Here is a 20,495-nt window from a genome sequence, read left to right as displayed (position 1 = left end):
GTTTTGTTTAGGTTTTTTTAATTTTCCAAAGTCTGACCCAGTATATTTCCTTTCCTATGAAATGTCAAAGCAAGAAATACTGTAAGAAGTCTTTAATGGAAAGACTAGTAGGGAGGAAATGACTCATTTTAGCTTCGCTGTGCTGTTGAAGTGCTGAGTGGAAAGTGTGAACTGGGAAGAACCAAATGAAGTGTTAAAGCTGGCTCTTTTAAGAGCCATGTGACAATGTCAAAGTTTTGTGCTGAACTTAACTGAAGAGAAGCAGCAGAAGCACCTAGTGCATTTCTGTCCTTCTACCTTTCCTCATGATGGAATTCCCAAGAGTGTGGAAGTCCCTGCTTATGGACTATGTGGGACACACACAATTACTTAGGCTACTTTTGATGTCATGATGCGAAGTTGCTGGGTTTCTTTAAAGGTAGTAGGCATTTTGCTCCAATAGCTCTCAAAGACTTAATCATGGATGAGGCCTTGTAAAAATATGCAAAACAGGTATAGAGGAAGAAGGGGAAAGAATAATATTGTGAGAAATATTATAAGAACCAGACAAACCCAACGCTCAAGTGCTAATCTGAAGCTTGGGTAAATTCTTAATGAATTTAGAAATACAAATTCATTAATTTAATTAAGAAAACCTGAAGAGTTAAAAAGCTAAAAGTGGTCTGTAATGTTAAATAACCTGTCCTACATAGATTGTGTTTTTAGGCAGTTATGCAGGGAATATGAAATCTGTCCAGCTTAAAATTTTGTCTTTATATTTGTAAAACATACCTAAAAGTCTTTCAGGGTGGCTTCAATTAGAATAACTTTTCTTTGACAGATTATTTATATACACTATGCTATTGTTGTACTGCATATTTATGAAATCCTAGATAACAGACAGAACACAAAAATACATTTTTAAAATGCAGTTGCTATTTTGGCAAGCAGTTGTGGATGAATTTCTTCTGAATAGAATTACAAGTTATCTGAATATTTTTTCCTTTAAACATCATCACAAGTGTGCAAACAGACAATAAAAGAACACCAAGCAAGGATGATACCTTCATTCTTTTAAACAGAGCTCTGCATTCTGCTTCACAGACCTACATCTCTAGAGGCACAGATGCTGTAATCCAGAGTATTAGGTAGACTAGTAACACACACAAACTCCTCGTTTTGCCAGTTGTATTTGCAGATTTTGGTAACAGCGTACTTTATTCTGTATGTTTCATTTCTGCATTCTGCCTCTTACTAAACTATGGCTCATCCTGTCATTTGAAGTAAAGTGAGGCCACATTTGTTTGAAAATACTGATACTTCACCTACTCAAGTACATATTGTAACTATTCAAGTATGACTTAAAAGTGCGTGAGAATACCAAGCATTCTTTATGGAGTACTTAGAGAAAATAAAAAAATTGTTAGAAAAATGCAACTGACAATGCCTTTTGGCAGAAAGCTTTACAGGGATCACTCTGGATGTGTAATGTGAACCATTCAACCAACGGATTTATTTTTCAGCACTTGACAGTTTTACTTTCCTTCAGCATATTGCTGCAACACATAGAAGGTGCAAATGTATTTGGTCACAAGTACCTTTATATTTGTTTTAATTCATGTTCAAGGAGTAAATATCCAAGCATGAAGTGTGAAATTGACTGGCTTGCTCTTTGTGTGGTTACATTATGTAGCCAATTATTTTGTTTTGCCATCTCTGATACCAATGAGAAGGTGTATTCTATTATTGAGAGGAAATACTGTGGTGGAGAAGGCACCGGTATTGCTATGTAGCTAGCAGCAACAGTAGTTGTTTTTGTGTGTTTGCTCTCCTCTTGCTTTTCACAAGGCAAAATGAGTCCAGTGCTTGTGTTGATTGATCTCCAGCATGTATCAGGAGCTGCAGCACAGGAGTTGACAGCTCATCCCATGCTACTCATCCTTCCAGGCCAGTGCTACTCATCCTTCCGAGCCAGTGCTGAACTGATGCCCTGGCATGAATGTGCTCTGTGGGAAATTCTGGCTTGCAGATGAGATCAAAGATTTCTACAAGTTACAGAGAATTTTAGAAAGCTGGAGGGCTCTTAGTCCTGGTACTCCAACCAAAGAGTAGTTTTGGCATAAATACTTATTTAGCTACAGTTTTATGTATTAGCACTAGCTCCTTACTTTGCATAGCAAATGATGTGTGGGACTGTCTCTCTTTTTCCTTAGAGGTAGCTGAGTTTTGTGGTTTTTTTTTTAGTAAATCATCGACATTGTATGTATTTTGTGCTGTTTATATTTGTGTTAGTATAAACTGTTTGAAAGAAAATATACTATAAGTAAGAATGCTGTTAATGTTCTTGCATTTGGCATTATCAGATACTGACTGGTACATGTTTCTTCAGTTATAAAGGACTCCACAGGGCTCAGAACAATGCTAAATGAATTAAAAATTCTAGGGATTAATTACATCATTCATCATCATTATTTCAAGTAGAAGAAATAAATGGCCTTTAAATTGTTCTTTTGCACAATTATAAATAGATTATTTTTTCCTACCCTTGTTAAAAGTAGTTCTAATTTTTGCATGGAAAGTTTTCCACTCACAGCTCATGGAGTAGGTGATTGTTGTTGCACAGTTTTTCAGTTATGACATGATAGATTTGATATGCAGAACTGAAAAAAAAACCCTTAAAAATATTTCAAAATTACTTGTAGAGAAAATATTTTGAAGTATTATAATTGCCTAAAATAATTTATGTGTAGGAATCAAGTTGCTTTTAAATTGCCTGGTTGTAGTGAGAGGGTATTAGCATTACAAATAAAAGGACCAGTGCACTTTTCCTCTGTTTATTCTATGGGCAAGCCCCAGCTTAGTCTCTTGTTCTTCCCAACATTTCCTTGCTTAGTCTGGAAGTGTTTTTGTGGTACAAAATACTGGTTTTGGTAAAGCAAGCCATCTTCCCCTTCAGCTGCATTGTTTTCTCTTACCCTGGAGGTGGTGCTGTCTCCAAGGCTGCCCTTTGGAAACCAGAGGGCAGCCAGGGGAAGGGAGGAGTAGTGTAGAGTTTGTAATCCCAGTCTGTACCCTGGGATAGATCTGAGGTTAGAGATAAAGGGAAACAGAACAAATCCCCTGGCCTGAAGAAAGTTAAAGGAAGGGAAATCACGGAGAAAAGGGCAGGTTGGAAGACAGTCTTACCAGTAGCGAGGGGAAAAGACAGACGGTAAATGAAGCTTAGACTCTTGAAACAGTAATGCATGGTGCTTGCTGGAGGGAACTGTTGCCAATATAAAGACTATTTCAGTCGTCCATCAGTGAACACACTATAGAGAGAACTCAGCTGTCATGCCAGAGCATGTGATTTCGGCTATTCAAGGCAAAACAACGGTATAACTATATAGTCACCCTTCACAGTTCAAGAGTATGAACGCAGAAGATAGATTGAGCCCCAGTTAGGTGTGTAAAGACAGTATAAATCTTGGATTTTGTTCTGGGAGTATCCAGAGTTCACATGCTTTCTATAATGTCTGCAAAATACAAGGGGCATGGAAACAAGACGAGGATCTGTATGTTAGTTGCTTTTCTTTTCTTCAGGAAATCCAAATTTAGAGAAATCTGAAAACACATACCAAGAAAAGCTAACTGACTTTGGTACCTTCACCTTTTTCTAGGGTTTGCTGCAGCGTCAAATAGCATATATTCATTGCTAATACCTGTAAATTTGTGAATACAGTACAAGCCATTCTTTTCTCTGGACTGTTAAACTGATTCCCCATTCATTTTGACATTCTATTCACTCTACCTATGTTTTATAAGAAACCTCTATGGTCTTGCTTGCTCTAGCCTGTTTTGCTGAACTTGTTTCTCACCATAATCCTCTCTGTTCCCTCTGTTTGCACACTACAGGCCCACAGACACACTTTCCATGTAGCCAATCTCCTCACTGTTGTGACAGCTTTCTCCTTTACATCTTCTGCCGTTTAGAGCAGTTTTCTGTGACTGCCTTTTGACATTCATGCTTTTTTTCAGAACTCAATTGAAAACACATTAGTTTTTCCATTACGATTCCTCAGATTTTTACTCCTCCTCAGCTGTTACTTAATTCTTAAGGTTTTACAATTAGCATAACTGCATAAAACATTCTGTAATGCTTTGTATGTAACAGATTCCACGTAAAGTGCAGTACTGTAGCCTACCTGTGGGCCTGCTTGTGTACAAATCTAAGTCAATGGGAAAGCTGGTATTAATGACAGTGTGTCAATAAAACTCTCCACATCAGGAGTCTGGTATTTCAAAATAATAAATTGTTGTTCTCCTGGGTGACTTCTTTCTCTCCAGGTGTCATTTATTTGCCTTAGCTCATTTGTAGCCTTGGTAAGTTCATTGAAAAAAAAAAAAAACACAACCCAAAAAAGAGGAGGTGGAATTTGAAAAATAGTTATTATCCACCTTGTTCCTAATGTGTTTTGAGCAAATAAGTTCCTTGTGCTCACATGCTGACAGGAGGTTAGGAAAATTACAGGAGTAATGTATGTTCATCTAACGAACAATACAGACAAAAGGTTTCTGAAGGTAGTGGTGAATGTTGCCGAAAGTAGAATGGAGTGAAAGAGTGTAAGTGGTTGCTAGTGCATGTAAGAGGCAGAGGCTTTGTCTTCATCTCAGAAGACTTCACAAACACTATTGTTTTGTTGCACTAAATAGTAGGTGGAAAAATTGTTGAAGCTTTGTTTTTCTTGTCCTTCCTTTGTACAGCTTGATCTGTGGGCATTAAGGTAGGAAACCCACAGATGCTTTGCTGCAGTTGTTTATTTCCTTTCCTCTGTGCCTTGTGGCCTCCAATCTATTGTTGGTTTGTTTTTTTTTTTCCATTTTTTTCCTTTTGTTAGTCTTCCATAGCTGTGGTCATAATACTATTGCAAAAGAACAAGTACATGTTCTCTTAAAATAACCAGTTTGTATGTGTCCACAGTTGCCACAGCTACAGTTATTTGCACATGATTCAGCAGGTTGTAACTTCATGCTAGGCTTTTTCCGAGAGTGATTAAGCTATTAGAATGGTGTAGTAACTGTATTTGTGGCCATAAATAAGTACTTGAATGTAATTCTGAAGCTATATTCTTTCCAATAGGCAAATGGATAAACCAAAGCAACATTTAGATTAATGAAAAGTATGCTGTCCAGCAGAAACATCTCCAGCTTATCCAAATGTGTTCATAGGTACTGTCATCCTGTACTGTACTGTACTACTTGACTTACCGTCTTTTTACCTTCTAATACACTCTGTAAACATGTTTTAGCACCTCCTGGATTATCATGACCAAATCACTGATTTAGGCAATATCCCATCTGTTTCTAAGCTTTGATTTCTTACTGCCTCATTGGCACATCATGTATCTCAGATTTCCAGGTTGAATTCACAAGCACTGGTGTTGCTTGTTAGAACTTGCTTATCAGCTTGGTATGGTCCAGAACACAAAGAAAAGGTTTTATACGTGAGATAATACAGTCAGGACAAAACCATAAGGTTGTTAATCCAGGGTTGAAAGACTTAAAATTTATTTTTTCTCTATATGTGGATCTGAAGTTGCTATTAGGTTTTATAGCTGATTCAGTTCTTAGGCAGTGACAGTACGATCCTGTTAAGCTGCATTAATCACATCCCACTTATGGATGATTTCTTTATAGATAAAAACATCAGCAGATTGAAGAAAGTTGCATGTGTAAATGAAAAGTACTGAATCCATGGTGGTTACACATGACTCTTTTATGTGTCAATGAAATTATTTTTCTTTCCTCAACAAAAATACCAGGAAGTAAGGTGGGAGGTTTGGCCCAAAATCTAAGGTACATAAAAATGGTAAGTTCTGAGTGTGTGCTGTTACTGATGAGTCTGTACAAATGTTCTCTTTATTTACAGGTATCATGAGCTGGTACTACTATGTGACTATGCCAATGCCAGCATCCACCTTCACTATTGCTGTGGGGTGCTGGCAGGAAGTTAAACAGCAGGGCTTCACAGCTGCTATGCAGACAAACACTAAGTTTTCCCTGCCATCTTCACAAGCTGATTTCAGGTTAGTGTTCAGAATACTGTTGAAAAATGAGGTACATGGGTAGCATTTTCATTTACTCTCTGGAATGTGAAAGTGAGTCAGTACAGGAATCAAAACAGAACTTGTTTAATCTGAACAGAAAAATCTTGACAGGAAAATAATTCCAAAGGCATTATTTCATGGGCAAGGGTGTGGTTCTTTGTATGTGGAAACAAGCTGGTTAGTGAGCAACAGGGTTAAAAAATCCTGGTGTCCTCTGGATTTGTATTCTACATCCTGTATCTCTTAATGCCCTGATGCAGCAATAACACATCCTCCTTTGTTTCTTACGGTGCCTGGCTGTAAGGTCTGTCATGTTACCAGACTCAGGCTGTTTGGATACCCAGCACCCCTCACAATATTGCCTACTCATTCACGTTTTTCATTCCTGTCCAGTCCCATCCCAGAGCTAGAGCTGGCCTGTGCAGTGTGGCTTTCCTGGGGTGATGTGACTGAGTACATGAAAGACAGTTGGGCCATAAAACAAAGTTGGGCCAATGTTTCTTTTCAATGAAAAAATACCCTGTCGTCTGATATATGCAGTGGTTACTCGGCTGTCTTTTGGATACATCTATTCCTCCTTCTAATCTAGTCAAAACTGCTCATTAAGTTTAAATTATTACAGAGTAATGGATGAACAGAACAATACTATATAGGTCTGCAAGTGACATTTAAAGCTAAAAATTCTTTGGAGAAGTAACATTTGTTTGCCTGTGTATTCATAGTTAGCAGAAGTCTCAGACATGGCACTTGATTTACTCACATATTACTCTCAACTTTTGAAATTCATAGAGTCATAGAATCACAGAATTCCAACAGCCCAAGTTGGAAGGCACTTTAAAAGATCATCTGGTTCAGTGTGTAATGGGAAGGGGAGCTTAGATGAGGTTATCTAGCACTCATTTCCCCTTGTCTTCTCCTTGTGAAGGGAGACTGTGTCCTTTGTAGATGCCTTTTAAGTACTGGAATACTGCAACTGAGCCTACCCTCCCCTGCTCCTGTCCTCAGAAAAAGCCTAGCTCCTCCTGCCTTTCCTCACAAGGCAGGTTCTTCAGCCTTTCTTTCATTTTGTTGGCCCTCCTTTGGACCCTCTGCTGTCTGTGTCTTTCTCGAAATGTAGGGACCAGAACTTGACGCAGTATTCCAGATGCAGCCTGACGAGCACTGAACAGAGTGCAGTGATCATGTCTCTGCTAGTAATGCCCCTGTGGATGCAGCCAAGGATCTGATTTGCCTTTGTTTTTGCAGTGGTGCTCTGTAGAATCCTGTTCAGCTGCTTGTCCATCAGAAACCCTGGGTCCCTTTCAGGAAGGCAGCTCCCCTGACACACAGGTCCTAGCCTGTGCTGCGCTCTTTGGTTGTGTTATCCCAGGTGCAGGACTTTGAACATGTCTCTGTTGAGCTTCACACCATTCTTTCTAGCCCCTTCTTCCCGCCTGTCCAGGTTTCTCTGTAAGATGCTCTCCCTTCTGACATGTTCACCTCACCACCCTGGTGTCATCAGCCAACCTGGAGAGGGTGTTTTCAATCCCATCATCCAGGACATTTGTGAAGACGCTGAACAGCATGGGACCAGCATTGATCCGTGGGGGACTTGTGACAGGCTGCCAGCCTGAGTGTAAACCACTGATTATTGTCCTCTTGAGTGCAGCCTGTGAGTCAAGTTCCCACATGTCTTACAGACCATCCATCCAGTCTGTATTTCACCAGTTTGTCCAGAAGGCTGTGGGAAACTGTGATGAATGTTTTGCTGAAGTCCAGGCAAACAATATCCACTACTATTCCCATGTCAACAGAAAATGTTATTTTGTTGTAGAAAAGGGATCAGCTTAGTCAGGCCATAAGTATTTTTTGCTGTTATGCACTTAGAAATTTAACCAAGACAATACTTCGCTTTTAAATTGACGGTTTGGGCTTATGCTGTGTTAATGTAAAGACAGTAGACATCTTTACCATGTGATAAAGCTAGAGAGAATTTGGAACTTGAGGACCTAATAGGGATTTCTTATTAGAATTTTAAATGGAAGTATTCTGATGGCTTGCAGCATGACTAGTTTTGTAAACTGAAAATTGTAATAAATCTTGAGAATAAGAATTCTTATATTTTACCTAAGACCGGTAAGACATGAGTATTCAAGCTCTAAAATAGTTTATAGGTCTGATAAGCTTCTATTAGTTTTTTTTTGGGGGGTAGGGGAGTTTCCTCTACTATAGTATGTTTTTAATATGATTGCCTCTACAGAAATATGCTGTAGATGTTCACTATATATTCCTCTCTAATGTATAGCGTGTTCAGTAATAGAAATTTTTATTGATTTGGTGCAAAATATTATCTGGCAGAGCACTGAAAAAATAAATGAAAGTTTCAAATTTTTTTGTAAAACTTTTGAAAAGATAATGGAGATAAACTCCTTAGGAGCGGGAAAAGGAAAGATTTCTGAAAGTTGTTGAAATGTCCAGTGTAATTTATGTCCAGATGCCAGTGAGTTTGACATAAGGAGGCTGTATCAAAGAAAATGGTAAATAGAACTAGAGTGTTAAATAAGTTTCCTATCTCCTTGAGGTCATTAAGAACTTGGCAACTTTTACTAGAGATAGGGTACTAGCTTTCATGTTCTTGCATAATGTCAACTCTGATAATGAAATACAAAGTGACGTTATTTTAGAGCAGAAATATACTGGGCTAGACCACACTTGGAAAAAAAATGTATAATGATGGGTGTACATTTTTTGCATATATAATCAATGAAATAACATAGAGTTCACTTCTTTCACAGGAGGAGTTACATAAGGTGTGAAAAGTGTTGGCACCTAAGCAAAATGTAGTCCTTTTCTGTGTGTTATTATTTTGTTTTGTATGTCAGCACTCACCTGGAGCATGATCTTCCAAATATAAATGCTTTGGGTGGTGCTGGTGCAATAACAATAAATGCTTTGCCCGTTCAGACATAGAGCCAGCTTCCTTAAGTTAAATCTCAAACCAAGGAGAGGCTCTGCACTGTAGAGAAGTCAGGCTAACAGGTGAAAACATGAAACTGATTTCTGCTTAGATATGTCTGTTTGGGCAGATAAATTATTGTGAAGGTATATGACTCAGTATTTAGGAAGAATTTGATTTACCCCTCCTTTCTTCCAGCTACAGCTCTGAATGTACTGTAAAAGTAATGTAAATTAAGCTTGATCCTAAGGAAAAAAAAAACAAGCATGTAAACATTTTCAAATGTCTATAGTGACCTGAACTGATATCTACTCTTAGTTTTTACTTGCAAACAAAGAAACAAAAACCCAGTAAAAGTTCCTGAAGAATTTTAATAACAACAGAAAAAAGCCCCCTGTGAATTTCATTCTAATTACACTTACTATTTTAATAATATATAAAATTTTATGTTTGTAGTCAAGTTTGGATATGAATTCTCTGAATATTTTTGTATAATTAGTTTTCTTTAAGTACATTTTGAGCACTTATTCTTTTAATGCATTTCTATTATAAAACCAAGGTTTGATTGGTCTTTTTAGATACGAGTAACTATATCAGTTCTACTCAGACATGTAGTAATGAGTGTTTTCACAGTGCTGCACATGTGTGAACAGTGTGAGAATACAAGTGAGTTGGGTTAATGTGAACTAACTGTCATTCTGATGTTTAGAGAATATCTTTCTCAGTTTACACAGTTTTGCCCATTTCTGGTATCACATTAAATTTTTTTATTTATTTATTTTATTTTATTTTTTTTTTTTAATTTTGCTATTGGCAGATGGCATGAAGAAATTTGTGGCCATGTGGAATATCCCTGCCGTTTCCAGGATCCTGCTGCCAGGTTGGAGGCAGTCATTCCTTACAGAGTCTTTACTCCCCATTGCCTTATGGAATGCTGTGAAGAATATTTGCTTCAGCTAATTCCTCAGTGCCTCTCAGCTGCTTACACCACACTGGGTACCCACCCCTTTTCCAGGCTTGATGTTTTGATAGTTCCTTCCAACTTTTCCAGCCTGGGAATGGCTAGGTAAAGAAACTTCTTAGTATATGATCTCCTGTATTTTATTAGACTCCTTTTTATCAGCTAGTTAACAGTGTCAAATTGCTGTCAATATAAAGTTGCTGTGCTGTTTTTCTTAACTGAAACTTAAGACTCTAATTCTGTCTTCATGCGGTTAGGTTTGTTTGCATCCTTTGTGCTACGATCTTTGATTTTAGTTTTAACAAGACTTGGGGAAGGAAAATATAATCTTACTAGACATGTGGGTCTCAATTTCCTCATTTGCCAAACTGAGCATTTTTTATTGGTTCTATTGATTTAAATACTTGATGCTGCTATTACTCTGTCATGTTTTCTTTTGGCATTTATGTCACATATGTCTTGACAGAGAAAAAGCATGTTAAAATCCAGATTTAGAGTTTATTCATAGGCCTTTGTGATTTACAAGTTTTTAGTCAAGCAGTGGGCTTTGAAAGCTGAGTAAGGGAAACTGTAAGGATTATAGGATCAAGTTTTCATGGAATTATTGAGAATAAAAAGCTTAATGAAATATTTTTGGTTTTACAGTATAATTTGCATTTGTGCACCAACAATAGAATTTTAGCTCTATTATTTGTAAGACAATGTGTAGCAATTGCAATTTGCCATTTGCTGTTTTTTTTTTTGTAAATATTTTTTAAGTTGGTAATAAGATAGCATTTATTAATAGCAGAGAATGAAACTTCGTACTCACGCTTTGCCCAGTGCCAACAGTAGAGTGGATTCATCTAGGCAGATGGACACAGCATTCCAGATAAGAATTAAATGCAAAGCTCTGTGAGAAAGATGGGGACTGGAAGGGGAGATGTATTCCCAGACTGTTGGGTTTGTGTTTTGAAGCTCTTTAGGGAAGTTGTTGAGTAGATTTGGTATCTGAAGCAACTTCGGATTGCATAAATTGTGAGTCCAATTGCTGTGATCAACCAGAAGGTTTATTTCTTTTAACAAACTATATAATTAATCAAATTAGGAAATATTTTATGCTATGTGTTTTGTTTCTTATTTATATAGATTTTTTTCTACAGCTTTCCTCTTGTAATCCTCCTTAGGAATAAAAGTATACAATTATGCTGGAGTGTAATAATATCATGCAGCTTTACTATAAAATTACTTCTTTTTTTTTTTTTTTTTTTTGTGAATATTATAAAATTTAAAACTTAAGCATTCAGTGACCCCCCTCTGTCATACAAGCCTTGTAACTCTAGACATCTTGTAGTGGTTGTTGAGTTTTCAATGACAGCTCTTTGCTCAATGAACTCCTGAACAAAAGCATCAACAAACTTACGTAAGTCCTGGTTGCTTTGGGCACCCACCGCAGATTGTAGTCTCTGATACTTTGTCTAGAGGTTTGATTTGAAGGTGTGATACTCTGTACCATGTTCTTAAAGCCATATGAAATTGGTAACACTGCTTGGCAATTTCCTCTGACTCGCAGGCATGGCACTAAAAGGTTGACATAGGTCCTTATGGATCACTGTAATTAAGGAAGAAATTGGCCATTTTACTTAGCTGGGTAATAAGAGGAGTGATCAGTGCAACCACAGAGGGCAAGACACTAGAAAAAAAAAAAAGAAAGCGGAGAGAGATGTCTAGGCCAAATGACAGCTCAATAGGAGAAATCTTCAGGTTTCAGTTGTTGATAGCTACTGCTCTTTGGGAAGTTGTCAGAGCTTCCCCTGGATGTACATGTCCCAGAATTTATAGGGAAAAGATGCCTGCAGGGTATTCTGTTGCAAAACTATCTGTGGTTGTCCAAGTCCAGATTGCATGTTCAGAATATTGTAATTGTGCTTTCTTTGTGAAGGAGATGAGAAAAACCTATCCTTTTAATTCCCTGTGCTTCTTCTAACCACTGTCAGTTCCAGGTGATCCATATAATTGAATATAGGTAAAGGTTGAAAGAAAGAACATGCATACTTCCTAATGCTTTTCATTCAACAGTTCATCAAGCCAAGCACATTCAAATTTTTCAAAATTGTAATAAAGGAATAATTTAATCTGTTTAAATGTCAAGCTGTATTTGGACAGCAAAGGAAATTAAGTGACTCAGAATAGCTCGTTTGTTCTTGTTCCGTGTGATTCGTCAAATAAGACTTCTATGTATATAGCAAGCTACTTAAATGGTTAATTCCTGTGCATGCAATGATGATTACCTAAATTACTTCAGTTAAGAATAAGTGATGTGCAAACCCATGTCCAAACCCACATTAAAAAAGTTAGCTATTATCTTGGGTTGAAAGGGGTGCTGTAGTATTTATTTTTTTATCTTCTAGTCTATGTGTAGCAGTATAAACATAACACAGCATGCCAGCACAAAGGAGCTGCTGTTTTAAGAATTCTAATTGTACTCCTGTGTGCCAGGGAAGGAAGCAGTCATAAATTTTAGTCATTATCTGAAGTATCAGGGCTTTACAGCATTTGGCACTTTTCTTTGTCTGTTCCTCATTTGCCAGTACTTACTGTGTTTCTTTGTATCCCAAAATACTTCCTTTTGCTTAAGGGGGATGTTTCCCCAACATTTTAAACTGCTATGAAATGACTAGAGTTCTTGCATAGATTGACCTAATTGGGACTTTTAAGCTGTTTATTCCAGTAACCACTAGTGTGGGTCAGTTGCATTTCTCTTGACAGATCCTTTATAAGAAAAATTCTAGTTGAAAGCATATTAATTTAACTTGTATTTTCTGTACATGTCTTCATGTGTTTTTTAATTTGTTATGGACTTCTGTATAGGAACAGGATCTTGACTGTATATAATAATTGCAATCATCCCCTTTTGCTTCCCCCTGCAGATCTTTGAAGGTGGAGGATTTAATTTTGCACTCACTCTTGTCTTTATAATGTTTTAGTTCAAGTGATTCAGTGTAGTTTCTCCCAAATTTATGCTAGTAAAAGAAGAATGTGGCCTAGATGTCTTTGTTGGCAATATTATGTTAAACTGTACCTAAATTAAATGAATAAAGCATTGTGAACCAAATTTAAATAGCTTAAAAGCCAGAAATTCAGGGTTTTCGGTAGAATTTTGAGAGTTTCATGAACCCCTAACAGCACTTAATTGTCTAACTTTAAGTTCTGTCACTAGCAGAAGGGAGTGCATTGGAGAAAAAAGAGTAGGGAAGTGTGTCAGACAGCAAAGACTCTGGGTAGTTTAGCGAAGAGATCCCTGACCTCGTGCTACACTGAAAGGTACGCGTAGTTCATGTACTTGGAGAGCTAAGAAGTTAAAAGCAGGAGGTTAAAAGCACCATATTCTGCTCTTGATGATGACATGCTACTTCCTGAGGAGTTGTCAACTCTGCTGGCATTTAAGTAGCAGTTATTTCAGGGTTGCAAGTGCTCTCATTTTGAGCCACTAGTTACCCATATGAACAAAGCTGGCTGGAAGACTTCAAATAAAAAAACAGGGTCTGTGTGTTCCCTGGTTCTTTGCACTCTTCAGAGCGGTTCATTCTCTAGTCTAGTTTTATTGATCACATTTGAAAACAGCAGTGTTTCAAAATATCTTCCCACTTCTACTTAATTTCCTTTCCTTTTGGAAAACCTAAAGAGAGTCTGAATTCCTTGTTCTTTTTCATTCCCTGAGGAAGAACATTCTTTCAAATACGGGGAACTCTTTTTATGCCACCTGAGCATGTGCTTGAGACCTTGACTTCCCTTGCAGTGTTCAATTGCCTAAGTCCTTGTTTTCTTTTCTTTTTCTTTTTTTTTTTTGTTTCCCCATGGAAATACTTTTTTTCTGTGATAACTATTGAGGGCCTTTCACAGTCACACCGATCTCTTGTATTTCTATGATTTTAGAAACAGCTTACCTCTTTCTACTTCTTCACTGCAAATGTGCTGATATTTATTTTACTCCCCCGGGGGTTGTAAGCGTTTGTTTGCATTGAGTTGAAGTACTTTTTTTGAAACAGTGGTCTTCAAAGCCTTTTGTTTCTGTCACACACAATTTAAATAACATAAGATTACTGCTTTTTTTTTTGGTTTAAATTTATGTGCTTTAACTGTACTAGTTCTATAGTAAGTGCTAGCACAATTTAAAATTCTTAGCCAAGCAGAATGTGTCAATAACTTGAATAGTCATGTCACATGTTACTGAGAGCTGGACAGGTATAATGAGAAAAGTGTCTCTTTTGTTTGTACTGTTTCCTTAAACACTTATTACTGCTGAAAACAGAATAATGGGATAGATGAACTTCTGGTCTTATCTACTTTGGCTGTGTGTATAGCAATTTTGCTCAGCGAAGCTAGCAAGGAAGTGGGACCAAAGAACTTTTCAGCAAGAAACTGACATTTTCAAAACAGGATCCAAGTGTTAGGTTATTTGAATCCTATTGGGCTCTAAAATTAGTGGCCTTATTTTCAAGTATGAAACAAGGGCTAGACACCCTTGAAACCCAAATGGTATTTGATGACAGAAGCATAGAAGATGCTTGGCATATTTGTAAATCAGGTCACCTCATATAGCTGGCTATATATATGGATTTAGCAACTCTTCTTTCAATTCCTAGTTTTAAAGGTCTTAGTCACTCTTCTGTCATGTAAATAGTCTTTGGTATTTTAAGAGGAAAGAATATCCCTTTCTTCAAAACATGGTGTATCAGCAGAACTCCTGAGTGTTTCCAGACCATGTAACTAAGGTTGTTAACTTTTTAAGTTGAGAAAGGAGAAGAAGAAGGAAAAAAAAATTGTGGTGGGGGAAAGTAGCTTCTTTGCCTCTTTATTTTAAAGCAGTTTCTTTTGATCCATGCATCTGTGGCCACCGTTTATCTGATCTGTGTGTCTGCAGTGTTCTGGTGACAACTGATAAGTGTGTAGTAAAATCAGCCAGGAATATTGGAAAACATCCAAATGTCAGACCTAAATGTGAGTCTTTAGTACTGCTCAGTCTTGCAGACCTGTGACTGATTGTATGCCTCAACTGTAGAGCCTTTTGTAAGTGTGTATTTCCATATAAAATTTTTTGCACATTTTCAGTTCTTCTAATTTGGCAAAATACATACAACTCAGCTCTCCTTAATCTATTTTGTACATATCACTAGTTTGTCATCCAGACAGAAATAACCATGCACAAAAATTAAAGCAAAAAGTGTAGTGCTTGATGCATTACGTAGTGGAAAATCTTAACTTGAATCTTGCATACTTGCTTGTTTGTGTGTGTGGTGTTTTCTTCTTTTGAACGTTTATTTTTTTTATATGAAAGACTGCATATTGCATGAAATTTTAATTCCCAATCCTGCTAGTGGTTTTACATGTAAAATCCTTTTCATTCAAAAGCCATACTTGCATTTTTGCTTATTGCATTTGTTGGCAGGGTCATGACTTGGTTAAATGTATGTGAATTTAACTTAATGTGATTTGAATTTAAAGAAAAAGCTGCTGATCTTAGACTTCCTGGAAATACTTGCAAGTAGAGATGCTTCGGTATACGTTTGTGGGTTGTTTTTTTAGTAGAATCTGGAGCTTTAGTCTGTATGGAACACAGCTAGGAGGAAATAGTATTTCTCCTTCTTGTGCTTCTAAAATGAAAAATCAAGCAGGATATTTTGCTGTAAATACCGTGAAATTCGTTAATCAATGCAAATAGAAGTGCTAAAACAGGACTGAACATAAATAATTTTTTAACCTTATGTGCTGGTTTTCTGTTCTGTTTTAGATGACCACCTATGCTGAGTTCTTTAAGAAAGGGTGCAATTAAGCAGTGTTTTTCTAGAGGCAGTTTTTCCAGTTGGCATTTTTCGTTTGGAAAATGATGTGTTTCATAAATCACGCACAAATACATATGTTTATGGAAATTAACTATGAACTCTGTGTTGTCTGTGGTACAAAGACTACCACAGGGCATTATAAATATTTACTTTGATTTACATGGAATTCCTTTTGAATAGTAGCTGTTCTGGTAGATATTTGGCATGTTTGCTAACCTGACACACTCTGTTTCAGTGCTGCTGTAAATAATAACTCAGTATACCTATGTTTAGCAGAGGAACTCCAGAATTTGCCTTGAGGAATAGAGAGGGGAAAATGTGATCAAAGAATCACAGAATTGCTAGTGTTGAAAGGAGATCATCTAGTCCAAGCCCCCTGACAAGGCAGGGCCACCTACAGCAGGTTACACAGGTTATGTCCTAGTTGGGGAAATTTTTTGAAAGAGAGAAAAATTTAAAATGTTTGGTTTGGTTTTAATACCAGAAAGGCGCTCAGTCCTGGATAACATAGTCTGTAGATTATACAGACTATAACGTACAGTCAGTTTTGAATTCAAAGAGATCTTGGATCTATCTTCCGGACATCTAAACGTTTAGCTTATTATATTTTAGTTTAGTCTTTCCTTCCTCAAATTTGTCACTGTCCTGCGGATTTGGAGTCAGTTTTTAGTGCTACAGAATTTAATTAGAAATTTGACAAAACTAACATTAATCTACTGATGGAATAAAAATTTAGTAATTTCTAATTTTGCTAAAACACTGCTTTACTGTTTCAAGATAATAAAGCTATTCAAAATTCATCCTCGTTGGACTCTTAGCTGTGATCATATTCAGAGTATGTGGCTGGATACATGCATATGAACTTAGTAGTATATAGACATAGAATATTTTCTGACTCTTAGCTGGAGCCTGGAGTGTAGTTTGCCACCACTGCAGTTGTGGTCCTTGATCAGGTTGTCATTTTGATATTGAAACAGGATTTGGAGTATTTAAGGTGCAATACATTTCCTTACTAATGTGCTGATCTGCATTGTTGATCTGTTAATTCTTAACAGATGTTCTTTTGAATGTAAACCTGCAAAGAGAATAAAACAAGTTCATTTCTTGACGGAAAGCAAAAATTGGTTTTTGATATTTTATAAAATTGCTACAAGGAAATGTTATTACTTTAAACAAATATCAGAAATAACACTGAATTTTCCTAAGAGCATGTCCCTTTTCCCCTTCAGAATGACATTTAAAAGATTAACGAAGCAGAAAGATTTCTTAACTTCAATACCTTTTCTCTTCAGTTTCTTCAAAATAAGTACTTAAAAAGTAGAGAGTTCTTTAATTTTAACTTGGCAAATGTTATGTCATGTGCATTGGATGGCATTGGAAAATAAAATGACTGCTTTTCAAGAAACATTTCAAGTTTTGTATAAGGTAGCTTCTTGAGCCAGATACTATCTGGTTTTATATCAGTATCTTCACTGACATCAATTATATTTGACTGCTGCAGCACGCTGAATAAAGAGAATAAAAGGGTAAGCACTTTCACTGTGACAGAGTAGGATGTAGAAGTCAGATGCTGTAAATATTTTTTTTGTTGTTATTATTGACGGTTTACCTCCTCCCACCACCTAACATCTACATAGTTTTGCACTATGACACCATAAAAATAAAAAGCAGTTGATGTCCTGGCAACTACACATTTTTAAGTGATTGAAGCCCTTTTTCGTTAATGTGTGGGATATCTATGTATTTTAAATATGGTAGGTTTTTTTGGTTGGGTTGGTTGGTTGGTTGATTGGTTTGGTTTGGTTTTTGGTTTGGGTTTTTTGGTTTGGTTTGGTTTTCCTTACTGGGTGAGCACCCAGTCATTTAAAACTATGTCCTTCTTCTTTTACACTTCGATGTTCAAAAACGGACAACGTGAAACCCGTTGTTGTGCCTTCAGGCTACCTTAGAGGACATGCTTCTGATCATTCAGCTTTGCATGTGCAAACTACATCTGTGTCTCAAAACAAAACCAACTCGTGCTCCAACCCCTGATGCTAACCCCCAGTCTCATTTGTAGTTCAGAAACGTGTCCTTCCATATAGTAACCACCTAAAGAGAGCCTTTACTACAGGAACATGTTAATAAGCAAGCCAGATGCATATTGTACAGTGGGGGAGTGTGTATGTGTGTTCATTTCTGATAGTTCTCCATAAAGGTTTCCTAGTGCATTTAGAAGACAAGGTACAATATTTACCTGTCATACAATGTTTCACTTCTTGAATAGTATTACAAGAAAATAGCATCTCAGTCACAATTAAATGGCCAAAATTAAAATAAAAAGTGGTGTTTTAAAACATGGGATTTTATTTGTGCCTCAAATACGGAGCTTGAAATAGTTTGCTGTTTATAATGCGTAAGGAATATTGGTTTAGGTGTTTAAAAAACACTTGCTTATTTTGCTGTATGTGACATAAATTGTTAAATGGGCTCTTGGCCATTGAAACTTGCATCTGAGTTTACTGAAGACGTAGGACCTGTACCAAGATTAGAAAAGCACACAAAAAATACGTATCTCTATTTATTAAACAAACATCCTTAAACTTACTTCAAATGAGCAAAATAAACATTAAATTGACTAGAATAAACCTCATAAAATGTCCCATTAATTTAAACTGAGCCCATAAATTGGCGCAGCAAGTGATTCCCTCTCCTTTCTTGCTCTCTCTCTTGGCATTAGCTACAAGAAATGTCATTTCTTCTTGTGGTAAATGGAGAATTAATGGGACTTTTTTTATGCTACTGTAGAACAGTAACTGCGTATTACTAAACTCTAGGACTGGAATTATTGCAGAGCCTACAAACATCATAAAGGTGCGTAAGCATTTCTAATCTTAAACTCGTATTTCAGTGGTTTATAACTGGTTGTAAAGGTTTGTTCCCAGCTTAACACTGGCATAAATTTTTTGGCTCAGGAAAACTGTTGTGTGTATTGTACACAGATCCATGAGAGACTGGAATGTGTTTATGCATATTATACTTGTTACACATTACATAGATTGTATATATATGTATGCCTAATCATACATATCCACACTTGCCCTTCATATATGTGCATATATATGTGTGTAGGTAATACTAATTAATTTTTTTGTTGTAAGAGTTGCATGGCATTTACAACGTAATGGTATTCTTTTCCCCCAGAAGTGGCCTGTATATAGAGAGATATAATGCAGAGATGTAAAAGTGGCCATTATTTGTCATAATTAAAACACTGGTTTTGAGATTTTCAAACTGATTTTCTGGATTAATTCTCCTCTCTGTGTCCTACTTTATCTCTGCCCCTGAATATTTTTCTTCTACCAACAGAAGTAGAATAATGGAAAAAAGATTTTTTTGTTGCAGATCAGTAGTAAAATAGTCTGTCTACTGTTTAATATTGCGGTCACTAGTATTACAATGTTTTGTTTCAATTTCTGAGTCATATAAATAGTAGATTTTGCATTGCACAGTGATGTACAATGTGAAGAATTTAAAGAAACCCAGAAACCTGCCTATAACTGTGAAACAAGGTTTTCAAAAGTCCTTATGTGTATTTTTGCACTCTTTTGATGTTTGTTCTCTGCTAGAAAGGCTTGTTTGAATTGGTTTCCTATGAACTGGTGTTAAAAAGCCTATTTATCATATTGTGCCTTTTCCTCTCTAAAGTAAAATTCAGAATAGAAGCTTTGATATGAGGAAATTCAAGTCTAATTTGATTGTGAAGCAAGTGGAAGAACCACAAAATGTTTACAAACAGAAATAAAACTCCCCTGTGAGTTGAACTCGTCTCTGTGAATGCTCCATCCCTGAAGGTGTTCAGGTCCAGGTTGGACAGAGCCTTGGGTGACATGGTTTAGTGTAAGGTGTCCCTGCCCGTGACAGAGGGTTGGAACTACACGATCTTAAAGTCCTTTCCAATCCTAACTATTCTGTGATTCTATGATTCTAAGTAGTTGCATATGAGTTAGACGAGGCCTTCACCACCACACTCCTTTGGAGTGAGGATTTCGAGCTCATGGTTTTACAGTGCTTTCAGGCTAGTTTCTGTTCCTCAAATACGATTCCTCCTGTAAATTCTTACATAAACAAACCCTGGTGGTAAAAGCTCTGACTTTATATGAAACAGGAGGTAGGAATGCCTTTCTCATCACAGTTGGGTTTTATTTATGTTTGTTTGGTTTTAACTTTGAGACCTTCTTCAAATTTATGATACTTTTATTGCTTCTGAACAAGGTAACTTTATCTTCCTAGACCTCAGTTTAGCTTTTGGTCGTAATCATCCTTGTCCTCTTTGAAAACTTATCTCAAGGTGTCTTTTTTGATAGCATTGGCACTTGGTATTTTTTCCCAACTTCTTTCAGCTGCTGCAAATCTGTTTTTTCACTTTCATAGCATTCACCCCCTCTAACTCTTTGCTATTGTATAGTTAATTTTCTTTTCCTCATGTATGTCGTAATTCAGTACTAGCTTTGATCTCATGGACCATTTAGCTAAGCCCTCCTCTGCTTAATGGCTTGAATCCTATACTTCCTGTATTTGCTATTCTTCCTGTTTCTTTACTGTCACAACATTCTGTTAGTTGGGAGACTTCATTCCTGAAGGACAGTTTTATTAAATTCGTTGTAATCAACAGCTTATTTGACCTTAGAGTGATCCTTTTCACTTTGACATTTTGTTAATCCATTTCTCTC

General features: G+C 36.7%; 1 protein-coding gene across 4 annotated transcripts in view; it reads left to right on the top strand.

The window, feature by feature from the left end:
• Positions 1–20,495, top strand: part of AOPEP (aminopeptidase O (putative)) — a 188,030-nt gene that overhangs the window by 20,820 nt on the left and 146,715 nt on the right. For all 4 annotated transcript variants that reach the window (XM_057418960.1, XM_057418963.1, XM_057418962.1 and 1 more), the window contains exons 4-5: positions 5,888–6,044; positions 9,818–10,066. In XM_057418960.1, coding sequence (XP_057274943.1) covers positions 5,888–6,044; positions 9,818–10,066 — 406 coding nt within the window. The remainder of the gene's footprint in view (positions 1–5,887; positions 6,045–9,817; positions 10,067–20,495) is intronic.

This window comes from Pezoporus wallicus, unplaced genomic scaffold, assembly GCF_028554395.1.
Source record: "Pezoporus wallicus isolate ANWC-B61680 ecotype Strahan unplaced genomic scaffold, APGP_CSIRO_Pwel_v1 contig_371, whole genome shotgun sequence".
Taxonomy (NCBI): Eukaryota; Metazoa; Chordata; class Aves; order Psittaciformes; family Psittacidae; genus Pezoporus; species Pezoporus wallicus.
Note: the sequence above shows the minus strand (reverse complement) of the source record. Positions and strands in the feature narration are given on the sequence as shown.